The sequence below is a fragment of the Hemicordylus capensis genome, chromosome 1 (genome assembly GCF_027244095.1).
Source record: "Hemicordylus capensis ecotype Gifberg chromosome 1, rHemCap1.1.pri, whole genome shotgun sequence".
Lineage (NCBI taxonomy): Eukaryota > Metazoa > Chordata > Lepidosauria > Squamata > Cordylidae > Hemicordylus > Hemicordylus capensis.
Window position 1 is genome coordinate 281,382,774 of NC_069657.1, and position 14,091 is coordinate 281,396,864.

General features: G+C 43.3%; 1 protein-coding gene across 3 annotated transcripts; it reads right to left on the reverse strand.

Moving 5' to 3' along the window:
- Positions 1-232: 232 nt before the first annotated feature.
- Positions 233-13,773, reverse strand: KLF11 (KLF transcription factor 11). 3 transcript variants are annotated; one of them, XM_053285700.1, is made up of 5 exons: positions 13,380-13,773; positions 8,721-8,981; positions 5,148-6,129; positions 3,662-3,846; positions 233-791 (listed from the first exon to the last, which is right to left on the reverse strand). In XM_053285700.1, the coding sequence occupies exons 1-5, from the start codon at positions 13,422-13,424 to the stop codon at positions 723-725; spliced, it is 1,542 nt and encodes a 513-aa protein (XP_053141675.1). In that variant the 5' UTR covers positions 13,425-13,773; the 3' UTR covers positions 233-722. The 3 variants fall into 3 exon arrangements, with proteins under 3 accessions (XP_053141675.1, XP_053141676.1, XP_053141674.1); XM_053285701.1 differs by lacking the exon at positions 3,662-3,846 and having other exon boundaries at positions 13,380-13,768; XM_053285699.1 differs by having other exon boundaries at positions 652-3,846; positions 13,380-13,771.
- Positions 13,774-14,091: the final 318 nt, after the last annotated feature.

A 14,091-nucleotide genomic window follows, 5' to 3' on the forward strand; every position in this document is an offset into this window, starting at 1 on the left:
TAAAGGAGCTTTCTGAATGTTCCAAATGTGCTTATTAAAAAACTAATAATATTTTGTATTTATATAGCACTTTCTGAGATAGATAGCCATTCAGAAACAGTGCAACTGTACAGGAAGAACTTCCAGAGGGGTAGCTGTGTTATATCCTGTTCATCTTTTCTTTTTTGTGATGAAACAAAAAAAAATGAACATCAAGCTGAGGGACTGGGGGAAGAACTACAGCAAAACCATATATGCAAATATCCATTTTACTAGAAGAGGAATTACAAAGGAGCCCTTTGAGAAATACAAACAATATTTGCATACACACACACAAGGATTTCACAATAAATGCTGAACAGAAACTAACAAGGTTTATTCATATAAAATCTTAGGCACAATATTTTACTACACGGAACATATTTTCCCATAATCTTAAGTCAACTAATAATGAGGACCAGAAATCAGGCAACTTAAAGTCGATATCTGGCTCTCAAGTTACACAAGGGGAATCTTAATTTCAGGTAACAATTGATCATCTTCAATGGAGTTGCTGTCGACAACCGTGAACTCCTGCCTGCCTCATGCACAGGAATGATGTGTTTTCAAGCTAGTCAAACTTTTGCAGTTCAGTTATATCCACTGTATTTATGCCACTTCGCTTATCTTCTCATAAGCTCTTTTAGCACACTGAAGAGTGTAATATTTCCTTTCAATTAACTGAACATAAAAAGGGAATCTATTTACACAGACCGTATGCCTGCTGACTTGCTTCTGAGGAGTGTTATCCCACTGCTGTGCTGGCATTTGAACTACCAAGTTAGAAATATATATTTATATAGCAGAATTAAAGCAGCATGTACACATGTATGCAGTTTTTGTTTGTTTTCGCTACCAACCTCAGAATGGAGAAACAAAGGAGCCCCTCAAATACCTGGCAGGCCATAATTTTTGGTTGGTGGGCTGCATTTGGCTTGGTGGGTCACAAAGTAGGGAAGCCTGGTTTAACCTCATTCCAAAGGAATCCAGCTTGCAATACTCAAAAATGGGAATTCAGGTCATTGCGAAAGATTCTTATCAACTGAAGACTACACTTAATCCATATATTAATGGTAAATTGCTGCTGTTTGGGGGGTGGGGGAGGAAGAAAATGGCAGCTTCCGTTATAATCAACATTATGCAAAGTAGTTCATTCAGAATCAGCAGGAAAATGCCATGGATGGGCATAATAATGGCACTGCCAACTCACAAAACTGATGTCACACCAATAAGGCTATAGAGATCCTGTGCCTTTAACAGCAGCCTGACCTTCAGAATTTAATAGATGACACTTTCCTTGGCATGAATGATGGGAAAAGCTTCACTTACTAGATTTCTACATGCCAGGCAGCTGCTAGGGGCACAACAGCAGGGCCAATACATATACTGGTAGCCCTACACACTAGCAATGCCTGTGCATCACTCCGGAACTAATGGCAGATGCACGAGAGCCAGTCCATAGAATTAGGGATTCCAGATTGCTATTCTCAAACCACATACTCCAAAGTTATTTCCAGTAAACTCCTATTATCAGTGAAAATGCCCTCAGATGGCTCAAAAATTAATAGATAAATCTATGGCAACTGGCTTAATAATAAAGACATCCAATTGATATAACAACTAAGAGGGGCTATCTAGTGTCAGGTACTAATAAAGCATCAGATATTGTACCACATATGAAGAAATCACGCTTTTACATCAGAACAATCTTCTCAGCTTGATTAAATATATATATGAAAAATTTAGCAAATCATTTGAGGTGGCGGCTAAACACCCCACATGTCTCCCATAACTTCGTTCTCTTCATTGTGGTCTCCTAAAGACAGTTAAGAAACAGCAGTCTTACAATTAGCAGTGTTGTCCTTCGTTTTTACTAATCTGTGCTGTGGAAAAGACCATGAGAACAGCATCCTTGTTTTTATCAAGCAGTTTTGTTCCAAAGCTAAGAGCTTTTGAGGCTATTCTGACGGAGGAGAATGGATGGAAATAATTTTTTACCAGGATCTGCAGTACTTGAGAGGTATTTATACCTCTAATTTTAAAGCACAAGTACTACAAGAGAGAGCTGTAATTGACTCACTGTTGAATGCCAAATATCCTTTTACACTGTTCATCTTCCACGGAATGCTCAAATTAGAGTGCTGAAGATTTTGTTCAGTTGACATAATGCAACTACTGCATTTTCAGCTTTTACCTCAAATCAGAATCACCTCCCCTTTACATGGATCAATACAGTATAGTTGGGTTTTTCTTTTTTCTTGTTCCCAACAGCTGAGGGCACAATTCAACCAACATTAATCCCCAGTGGGTTAAAGAGAGAGAGAGATTTAAGCATGCACTTAATTCTCTCGTTGAAATCAACGCACCAGGAATGTGCTTGACTTTGGCAGGATTTTGCTGTAAGATGCTTGTGACAGACATGTCTCAAGCCTGTAAAATTATCTGTGCTAAATCCAATACTGTGTTTCAAGTTCTAAACATAGGGGCACTCTAGCAAATCTTCTTGTTTCAAAAGAAATATGAACATAAATCTTAATGACCAGGTCCATCAATGTTTACCCAACTCAAGTGAGACTCGTAGACTGCAGGGATACAGCCAGAATTCTGGAATGTTGTCTCTAAGGGCTAATTTAGACACAATGATAGTCACTTGTGTCCCCAGCACTAAACCATAACCTAAGTGGGAGCTCCATACAAGTGTCACATGCACTAGTCCATATGCATGCAAATGCTGTACGTCTTGACTAACAGCAGGCTTAGTACATGTAAAATGGTGCCCAGGACAAAACCTTTTAAGTGCAACGCTGGCCATGTGAACCATGACATGGGCACATGCTTTTTGGCAGTGCTGCTTGTAGCCAGCATTGTATCTAAAGAGGTTCTGAGCTAGTTGCATGTAGAAATCATCCCTACGGTATCTATGCACCTGTCTTCAGGTAAGGGAAAGAATGGCTATGCTTTAAAATGTGATGCAGCAGGCAATTCTAAACTGGATTCAGTTGCTGGATTAAGGTTCAGAAACTGAGATTTTATATCACCAGAATAAATTAACATGGATTGTGTTCAGAAGAAAAAGTAGTTTCCAGATAGTGGTCGTAACCTTCCATGCCACTTTGCAAGATCAGGCTGCAGCTGAACAAATACAAGATCCATTTAGTATAAAAACATACTATAAAGTTTACGGGGTGGGTGGGGGGGAAGAGTCACCCTGATTCACTTTCTATCAACCATTAAAATTGGGATATGTTTCCCCCCCAAAACCCCAGTCAATTACCAACTTTCTTCCAAAAAGTTTTGATTTCTTGAAGTGCTGGTGAATGCCCCTAAGTACGGGAAAAACGAAAAGGATTACGGAAATAAAATGTAACTCGATCATTTAAATAGGGCTTAAACCAAAGGAGGGGGGGAGGGGAAAGAGGCAAAGTCCCCCCGCCATATAAAAAGCAATCATTAACAGAAATAAAGAAATCAGTCAAAGATGGTTGTGTGAACCACCATAGTCTGCCTGAATGTCTGTTTTCAAATAGGTCTATTAGCCAGAAGACAACATAGGCAGAAGCATGCTCAAAGCAGCCTCACTTCTAGGCTTCTCCATCGTTGCAATCCTATTCAATTTGCCAACCTCTGTCTGCCAGCTAGGTACCTTCTTTGTGGTCATGTGACGACGGGTGTGTTTCGTCAGGTGATCGCTACGCATGAAACGGCGGTCACAAACTGGGCAGGCAAACTTCTTTTCCCCTGTGTGAGTTCTGCGATGGCGAGAAAGTTCATCGGAGCGGGCAAATTTTTTATCACAGCCTTCCCAACTACAGGTGAAGGGTTTTTCTCCTGGAACAGGGCAGGAAAAAAGGAACCCAAGAAGACAGCTGGTGTTAACAATGGTGCCATAACAAACTTTACAGTTTTGAGTTTGAGTCAAGCACTCTATAGCTGGCTTAAGTGAACTAATGCTGAAGTCTTATGAGCACCTTGTAAAAGTCATAGGAAGTACATCCTAGAGAAGGGAGACTTCTCTCGGATGGAAAAGCCACCCAAAACAGCTGTGTAGAGAAAATCAGTCTCCTTTATTTCTGACACATTTAAGGTCACAGACATAATGGTAAACCATGGTTTATTTAGTAATTAAGTGGTTCATTGGGGCCAATCAACAGGGATTTGAAACCCTAGTTTGAAGCAATTTGCAAACCACTTTGGAATGCACTCCCTGCTGAAATAAGAGCCTCCCCATCTCTGGCAGCTTTTAAAGAGATCCTCAAGAGACATTTACTCATCCAAGCTTTTAACCAGATTTGTAGAGTTCTGGCTTGTTTTAAACTGTTTTTAATGTTTTAATTTTTTGTTATGTAATGCGAGTTTGGGATGGGATACAAATATACTAAATAAACCACTATTTGTGCTAACTGTAGTCTCCCATTATGTCTGAATGCACAGGTAGGTGATAGACTGCAGTTAAGGCCATTGGTCCACCTCGAGAGGGATGCTGCATCATGGAAATTGAAGTGAATTTATGAAGCTGAGTCCTAAGCAAACTAGACACAAGAACAGACAGCAGACAGTTCCAAACCATAGTTTGCCTGATGTACTCTTGGTGTCATTTCATAACTGCCCCATAAAACTAGCTAAGGGCTAATATTTTTGGTTCTACGGTGGCTAGCCCGCCTAAATACATCAGGAAAGTTATGGCTAGCACAAGTTTTGCAGTGCATCTACACATTTTGCACTACATCTGAACCCATCTACTCCAACAGTTTTTTTTACAATTAAATGGCCAGGATGCTTACTCCCCCAAAAGAAAAGTAACTGGACGCCTATGGTGTTTTGTCTCATAATGCCACCCTTCTACCCAAGCACATTCCTCTAAAGTTACTGCATATCTTGGCTCCATTTACTGCAGAGAGCTTGTTCTTATCTAACAGTTAAGGCAGCAGACTTGCCCAAACTCATTTTGGAATAATGACCGCAACCAACATTGCTCTCTGCGTGCAATGAAGAACACTCCCTGTTCCACCAAGCAAGCAAGATTTGCCGGCATTTCAGTCTCATGTTCAACAACTGCAAAGCCTTAACATTCAGTTATGTTGTTAGACAACCACAGAAAGTGTAATGTATTCACTCTCTGCCATACGTACCAGTATGAGTGCGGAGATGGGCTTTGAGGTGAGAGCTTTTGAAGTACGTTTTTCTGCAGCCCGGAAAGTTACACACATAATTCCTTCTCCGAGAAAAGTCCATTAAAGGTGCACTGCTCTGACCAGAGGCAATGAAAACGGGAGCAGGGGCCAGAGGCAATAACTTGGTGTTCCCAACAGACATCACAGTTTGTTGGCATGGTGGTGCCTGTGCAACAGCAGCCTGTGGAAGAACCAACATAACAGTCCCCTGAGGCACAGAAGGTCCCATGAGAACCGGCTGGGAAACTGGGGCTGTGTGGGGTAAGATGGGTTTGACCGTTGTTGCCGTCTGAGGAGAGGGCTTTAGAAAGGCAGGAACCATACCTCTTTGTCCATCCAAGGGGATCATTTGGCAGAACACCTGGGGATTTGGAAGGTGGGCAGGTAGAAGCGGGGTACTCTTTTGCTGGGCATCATTTTCACAATTCTTTGAAAGAGGAGTTTGCCGCAAAGAAAGCTGCATTTCATGTCCTTTAATGGTGGCTTTAGAACTACTTGAGCTGCGCAAATATGATTCACACACTGGTGAAATGTCACAAATTAAGCGGTCAGCAATGTTGGCTTCCTGGGAATGTCTCTGGTCGTGTGCCTCGCTCCGGTCTGCAGAACTACTGCTGCTCAATGTCGCTTCTGCTTTTTCTTGCACAGCAGGAATGCGGGAGTAACCAGACCTGTTGCCTGTGTGACGGATCACACTAGTTGCCATGGCTCTGCAAAGCTGAGGAACAGGTTGCTCAGCTCTCACTGGCTTCTGGCTGGACTGCCTCTCCATATTGGGGACACACAGCTGGGCTGCAGCAAGAGCACAGCTTGCAGGAGTGAATTGGCAGGTAGATGCATTTGCCTTAATTGTCCTAGATTTTGAATAAGTGACTTGTGATGAGACCAGCGCTGTCGTAGATGGCTCAACAAAATCAGGACTATAGGGTGGCGTCATACACTATGATTTTTTTAGAAAGAGAAAAGGTGTTTTTAAAAAATATAAATCAACACACTGCTGTGAAATGCAAGCTTATGCATGCCGATTCAGATGTAAGACCCACTGAGTTCAATGGTGCTTACTGCTAGATAATTATCAAGGGGTCTACAGCCATAGACATGGCAATTCCTAGTACCGGTACTTACAATGCTGCACAGCCAGTGCTGTTGCAACCCCCTAGCTACATTTTTGTTTTATTTTATTTGCCACAGTATTTTTAGAAAATGATGAACGGAGATTTTCCTTTTGAGCCTGACAGACTAAATTACTCATGAGTAGTTCCACTGAAATTAACAGGACAAGTTTGTCATGACTAACATTTCCCACTAATGTGTACTGGACTACTCATAAGTAATTTAGTCTGACTATCAGTGTTAGCCAGAGAGATCAAGAATTCTAGTTACTAACATAGCTGGGAGAGCCCATTCCACAACTGAATCCTAACCACTTTTACCGAAAACAAATTATTTTCACCTGGAAGCAAGTCTCACTGATTTTTGTTAGGACTGTCATCTGATGAAAAATCCAAGTCGATTAATCATATGAGTTTTAGTCAATGTAACTGATTGATCTATTACATTTGCATCTGGGTAAAAAGAATAGCTCTGAAGCAAGAACCCCCCTTTGAGGCTATTCTCACGATGGGGGGAAACTGGGCTAAGGGCTAATTTTTTTGGTTCCACAGTGGCTAGACAACCTAAATACCCATGCCCTTAAACAAGGTTAACGGATTGAGCACTCCGTTAACCTTGTTTGCTTGATTGTGTGCCAGCCATGACACACTCGGGGGGGGGGACCCCAGGAACTGGTGGGGGCACACAGCAGCACTCCCTGACCCCCAGAGCTCCCGAGAAAGCCGTGGCCAGGTGCCCATTAGGCCAAACTGCTCGTGTGCAGGGAGAGCAAGCTAAGCTGCTCTCCCCACAGAGCCCAGCTAGGCTCTACACACTAAATGTGTATAGAGCCTCTTCTATTTTTAGATTATTCATCCATGTGTCATAGTAGGCAAAATGTGAACTAAAAGATGGAATGCCTCTTGCTTCTTGCCACCTGCAATTTTTGGTTGTTGTTTTTAACAAAAGTATTTAATATTATATATAATATTATGCTGCCCAATTAAATATCAGTTTAGTTAATTCGTTCTTGTAATAGCTTAATCTAACCAAGTAATGGATTAAACATTACTGCCCTCCTTTCAACAGTACTTATTTCCAAGTTAAGTATACTTAGAATGACACAACTGAGGTTTCTTTTATTTCTCCACTACCAAGTATTTTGCTGATAGTTCGTGTCTCTACTGGTGCAGCAGAAAGTGTCTGCTGCCAAGGCAAAGTGAGAGATATAACTTCATTCCACTACACCCTCAACATGCTTCCACTATTTTCTCACCAGAATATCCAATATATGATTCCTTTACAAACAACTGACTTAAACAGTTACCTATCGTCTTATAGGAGTTCAGAACTTTTGACAGCAAATGGGATTATATACTACAGGTAGACTGTCAAAGTAGAAGTATTGCATTCTCATGTTAACAAAGCACAATTCTGTAACTGTGTAGTGACCAGTTTAAACTCAAAACATTCTGAAGTGCATTATAACAACATTATTCCCAATTCTCCAGGTTCGCATTTATATTAGAGCCACATAATCCAGCATAAGATTAAGAGCCCTATTTTATTCATTTAAGCACATCTTTCTATATTGCAGTCAATATCTGAAGATACACATAATGGAGAACCACTTCAGTATCCGTTGTTCTCCTGCTTAAACAGAACAGGACAATTCAAACAAACCACTTTTGAAACAAATGTAACCATCAAACCAATCAGATTTCCCCAAGTTATCATTTAGGTACATGTGACAACAGTGTTTCTGTATAGGTTTCAGGAAGTGTTTCACACCTGGCTTTTAGTTTGCATCTCCTCCAGAACATAGGTGTGCATTCATATATCAGACAAATTTACCCCAAAGTCCCTGTGAGCTATCGGGAAGCACTTCACACACAATTCGGGTTTTTCATTGTGTAGCCCGATTTATATCCAGGGTAGAAAAATCCACTTTTTGTGTCTGTTTTGGGGTCAACTTTGAACTCGTAGGAAAGCCTCACAGTAAATCCGCGGTAAAGCTTGCTGTCTGGGAAAGCTCCAGGAAATCACACAGATAGGTGAAATACAGCAGGGATTCTTAACCTTGGGCCCCCAGATGTTGATGGACTACAACTCCCATCATGCCCAGCCACAACGGACATGGCTGTGGATGATGGGAGTTGTAGTCCATCAACATCTGGGGGCCCAAGGTTAAGAAACCCTGAAATACAGCAAGACAAAACAATCTGGGGCACATCTTTATCTAAACTGAAATTGCTATACTTGTAAACAGAAATGTATGGTCAGTATCAGAAGCAACTTGCTGCTTTTGAGGGTTTCCTGAATAATAATACAGATCCCTCAAGCTAAATGAGTGAAACCCAATTAGCAAACTGAATTGGGACTTTAAAAAATCTATATTCATTCCATGCACATTCATTTTGCTTTGAGTTTTTTCCTTACCAGTGTGGATAAAAAGTTATAATCCTTAGGCAGTTCAGATGCAGGTTCAGTATGCATGGCAAAATCTCCTGAATCCGAGACAGGTGTAAGAGGTCTTATCTTTAATAGGTCACCTTTCTGTGATCTTTGACCCCAGGAGCTCATACAAACAAGTGCCTCAACTGCTTCTATGTCATTCTGTTCCAAGGTGCTACAAGAAGACCTTTCGCTGTCATGACGCTGTCGTTCTCGTATAGATTCATAGATGTCCACAATGTCAACCTAGAGGGAAGCGAGCCATCACTTGTAAGTCAGTCAGAAAACACAGCTAACATGCCTATTGTCTACCTATACAATTATATACATCCATGTCCCAATCTAGCTAAGGAGATCTGCACTCACAGACAGCCATAACTCAATGACAGACCACACGCCTTGCATGAAGAGAGTCCCAGGTTTGATTCCTAACATCCACTGTTAAAACTACCTCTATTAGCATTGCTGAGAAAGGACTTCTGAAGAGCTGCTGTCCACCATAGTACAGAGTGCCAGATGAGGTGGACCAATGGTCCAACTCAGTTTAAGGCAGCATAGGCAGAACTACATAGGTATTACTTGTGAGATGAGCAAGAAATTGTTTTCCTGCACTGTACTGTTTTCAATAGGACATGCATTCACACACACATTTTCCATTCACCTGCCTGTAAAGATAGTTACTCAGTAATTCTTTGTTAATGTACAACAAGGCTGTATCAGAACCCAAATAACTGTTTAGCCATCAGCTTCATTTTCCCCATATAAAACCTACTCCTTTCTCCAAATTGCACATCCTGAGCCACTAATTCAACACAGTATGTGCATATTATGGATTGTATCCAAACCCTCCTTCTGCGAGCAGAGGAACTTCCAATCATGTCAGGAGGGGAATGTTTTACTGACCCACATTCCTTCCCCAGACCTGCATACCACATACCACCCTGTTCTTGAGTATCTCTCAACTTTTAGGAACAGATTTTTTAATTATTATTTTTGGCGGGGTGCGGGGAGATGCAGGAGGCTGCTTTGTCAGTTGCAAGTTCTGCTGCTCATACAAGGCAGAGTTTGGCTACAATTGTAGATCACATAAAGTATAATTACATTCTTTAATTTTATAAAATAATTTTAGTTATTTTATGTAAGCATAATGATACAGATCTCAATCACAATATTCCAAATTTTAAGTGAATAAGGAGGACTATGTTATGACTATTTGTTATAAACATTAACAAATAGTGGCCACATTACAGAGCTCTGGGTGCTTTATCCTGCACTGGAAAGAGACTGCTTACACCTATAACAATAAATATACTTGCTCCCTTCTTACACCATTTCAGCAGTAGTTTGGGTCATGCCATCACATTTTAACAGGCATGAATAAGCTACCTGTAGCAAATAATTACAATGTAAATGCCTTCTACTATGGTTCCAACCAGTGTTCTCTCTAATAGGGACTGCCAGATGTTGCCGACTACAACTCCCATAGTCCCTAAGCAAAAGTCATTGCAGATGGGGATTCTGGGAGTTGTAGTCAAAAACATTTGGAAATCCCTGATAGAGGGAACATTGGTAGGGATGTGCATGGAACCAGCTCGGAGGCCCTTTATGGGCCTCTCAACTGGTTCAACCGGCGGGTGGTTCCGCCAGTTTGAAGGTGGTGGGGTGCAGCTTTAAGAGCGGGGGAGGGTGCACTTACCCCCCCTCCGCTTTTCCCCTGCCGGCATCTGATTTTAGTAAAGCCTATCAGGGCACAAGCGTGCCTCCCTGTTGCCCCATTGCCCCTTTTTACCAGAACTACTTGGAAGTATTTGGTGTACCTGTGCATGCTGGCACATGCATGCACACATCGGGGCCGCATGCACGGGCCCGATGTGCGCACGGGCAGGCCCAACATGTGCGCACCTGCATGCCAAACACTTCCAGGTAGTTCTGGGAAATGGGGGAAATGGGGCGGCAGGGAGGTACGCTACCGCCTCAACAGGCTTTACTAAAATCAGACACTGGTGGGGGGAAAGTGGCAAGAGGGGAAAGTGCACCTCCCCCCACCCTTAAAGCTGCACCCCCCCCTTCAAGACTCCCCCGCCTGGTTCTGTGCACATCCCTAGACACTGGTTCCAATGCAGAGCTTCACAAGTACACAGGATTCAACTCACTATTAACTGAACACCTCAAAACTCTCAATCAAGTCACTCAGAAACTGAGATTCAGAAGGAAAAATTAGTCAGCCTCGTAGGCAGAATCCTTATAATGCCTATAAGATGCCTATAATGCCTAAATTGAATTAATTAAATTTATTATTATTAATAATAATAATAGAGATAACTGTGTTCTATTTGCTGTCCACAAATGCATCATATGCAGATATTTAATAAATAAAGCATCCTACACCCAGAAGCACACAAGTAAACTCCATTGTAACCAATGAAACTTGCACACATCACTAGTTAAAACAGTTGCCTGTGACACTACGTAATTTATAGATTTGGACCACAAGTGGGTTCCATAATTACTTGCTTCATAATAAATGAAGCGACAGAAAGTACCTTTTCAGATGGTTAATCCAACATGAAATTTGAAACTAACCAAACAGATCAGTATGTTCATAGACAATTAAACAGAAAGGGTTTGATGGGAAGGGTAAAATCAGCAGTCACAAAATTGATCTAATTAAGGACAGAATTCTTAATACTCAGTCTAGTGCTAGACTAGGACTGGGGAGACCCGAGTTCAAATCCCCATTCAGCCATGAAACTAGCTGGGTGACTCTGGGCCAGTCACTTCTCTCTCAGCCCAACCTACTTCACAGGGTTGTTGTGAGGAGAAACTCAAGTATGTAGTACACCGCTCTGGGCTCCTTGGAGGAAGAGTGGGATATAAATGTATAAATAATAACTACTACTACTACTACTACTACGGAGACAGAGATCAAAAGATATTCATGGAAAAGATCCCAGATATCAGGGAATGGCAACTTTTCTTTTTTAAAGGAAGAGGGCTCCTACGTTTGCTTACAATTTATGTACGTTCTTTACTTTGGAAGGAAAATGAAATCTAGAGTAAGTTAATAAGCTTTAAGAGAGAGAAAACAAGGTTTAAGAAGCCTGGACTTGACTTCTAGACAGACACGCAACAGCATAACTTAGCCTGGTAGCATGTCCTTAAATCACCTCCTTTCACCCAGACACTGCAGAGGCAAGCCGGATGAGCTGGCATTCAACACAAGCAGCTACCACAAATCTACAGCAGTACAAAAGAGACTGGAAATTTCCCACCCCTTCTTTGTACAGAGGATTCTGGACTACTACTACTACGCAAGTCTGATTATTTATTACCATTTCTTCCCCACCCTGTCAACATGCACACTTCTTTATTCTCAGCTTCATTACTTGGCTTTTTTCCCCCCAAGGGTTGAAAAAACAGACATGCAGATAAGCAAAATAAGAAGACTGTGTCAATTGGATGGAAAACGCAAAGCACCACCTTCTGAGGGGAAGGAAGGGGGTGGAAAGATTTCTTCCCACCTCATGGGACCAGCACAACCGCCCACTCCAAATATAGCTCAGAGATGGGGTGGAGGGAAGGAGTGGGGCGACGTCATGCTTCAAAATAGCCATGTGAGCGAGTGGGTGGTGGTCTCTGGAGGAGCCAGTGCTGGGATGCACTGTGAGGCGTGATATCCATAAGACTGCCCGGGATAGAAGGCAGGGCTCACATGAGAGGAGGGCATGGCACATTCAAAAACGATATACATTGACGAAAGGGGAAAATTCTTCCCAAATCTTAAGGCTATAGCCTTCCCAAGCTATGGCAGCTGGGAGAAAGGTAGCTTACTGCTAGCAACCTTTACCCTACCACTTACGGTAATCTCTGGGGTATGAATCCATGCTATCACCAGGCAACTGTGGACCACAGCCGATTGAGATCGCTCATGCTGAAGCACATAATTCTGTGTGCGTCAGTGAGTACCACTCACAGAGTAAGACATCACCACCTAGAACAAGTCAAACAGCAATCTTGCTCACATTGACTGGCAAGCAAGACCCACTGAACAAAGTGGGGCTTACTTCAGAGTAAACATTCATAGGATCAGGGTGGGGTCCACACATGACAGATGGTCACTGCATCCCACACTCTGCATTTGCCCAGTCCCAGTCTTCAGAAGTGAGTTTTAAGAGAGAGCATAAATATTAAATACTCTAGATACTTATAAATGTCATTAGCAGGCAGTTAAAAGAAGATCCAAGGAAGCGTTAAAGTGAAGTGGCTTTATTAGAATTATCATTCGCGAATTAGCTGCCCCCCAACAAATAAAAGCAAGGTTGGACTCCAAAGCGACACCGAAGCAGGGAGAGATGCCCACATCGCTCGTGCCCATCACCGTGGCGTCTTGGCAACCCTCTGATTACATTAACAAAAAAGATCAAGGTTCGTCGTTTGCTCCCCCCCCCGCCCCACATTGTTCATCCGTTTCCCCCCTCTGCAAGACAGGCACACCGCTCAAGTATCTTGCACCTTGGAAAGTGATGAAGATGGGGTTAGAGGCGCTGAGGGGAAAATAAACTCAACCTGGGAAGTGGCAGGAGAGTACCCCACCTCTGCCCCTATATTTCCCACCCCCAGCCCCGAGCAGCAGGTCGTACTCACAGGGGGGGCATCTCCCATCTCATCGCCGCAGGGCGAGGTGTGCATGGTGAAAGCTCCTGCAGGCAGCAGCGATGTGACAAAGCCAGCAACAACCAGAACCGCCTACTCCTCCTCCGCCTTCCTCTTTCCTCCCCTCCTTCGAAGGAGGCGAGCAGCCAAAACACAGAGGGAAACACACCAAAACACTCCATCCACCAAAGCAGCTGGGAGGGAGGAGGGGGGAAAGGGAAGGGAAAAAAGCCCCTCACCAATCACAGGCTGGGTTCCTTCGCCGCCCGCCAATGGGCTGCCTCGGGCGGCGTGATTGCCTCGTGCAGCTAGGCTGATGGCAGGAAAGGCCCCTCGTGGGCACGTTTCGTAGCGGCGGCGGCCGCCGAGTCTACGAGGCTAACCACCCTCTGGAAACTAGGGGAAAGGTCGGCGGGCGCGAGAAGAGCGGGAAGGCGGGGCCCAGCTGAAGGGGGAGGGGGGAGCGCGGGTGGGCGTGCTCACAGAGACGGAGACGTGGATTGAGACAGGCTGCGAGAGTTGACATCACCACCCCCACCCCTTCCCAGCAACAACGGAGACTCCTTTTCCAAGCCCCACCCTAGAGTGAGCTCGTGCAGGGCGTGAGGCATTCTTCTTCCTTGCCGCGCGCTTGCTGGCATTTGAGTGGCAGGCAGCAGCCACGCAGAGGGGCTTCTACGGCTCTGGTCCCTTTAAGGATAGG

Bases quoted from the DNA above. Each gene is read 5' to 3' on its own strand.
- KLF11 (XM_053285699.1), bottom strand. From the start codon at position 13,424: ATGCACACCTCGCCCTGCGGCGATGAGATGGGAGATGCCCCCCCT. The intron at 6,130-8,720 runs GTAAGGAAAAAA...AAAAAATCATAG, and splicing joins ATAACTTTTTATCCACACTG to TGTATGACGCCACCCTATAG. The intron at 3,847-5,147 runs GTACGTATGGCA...GCCCTGTTCCAG, and splicing joins CCATCTCCGCACTCATACTG to GAGAAAAACCCTTCACCTGT.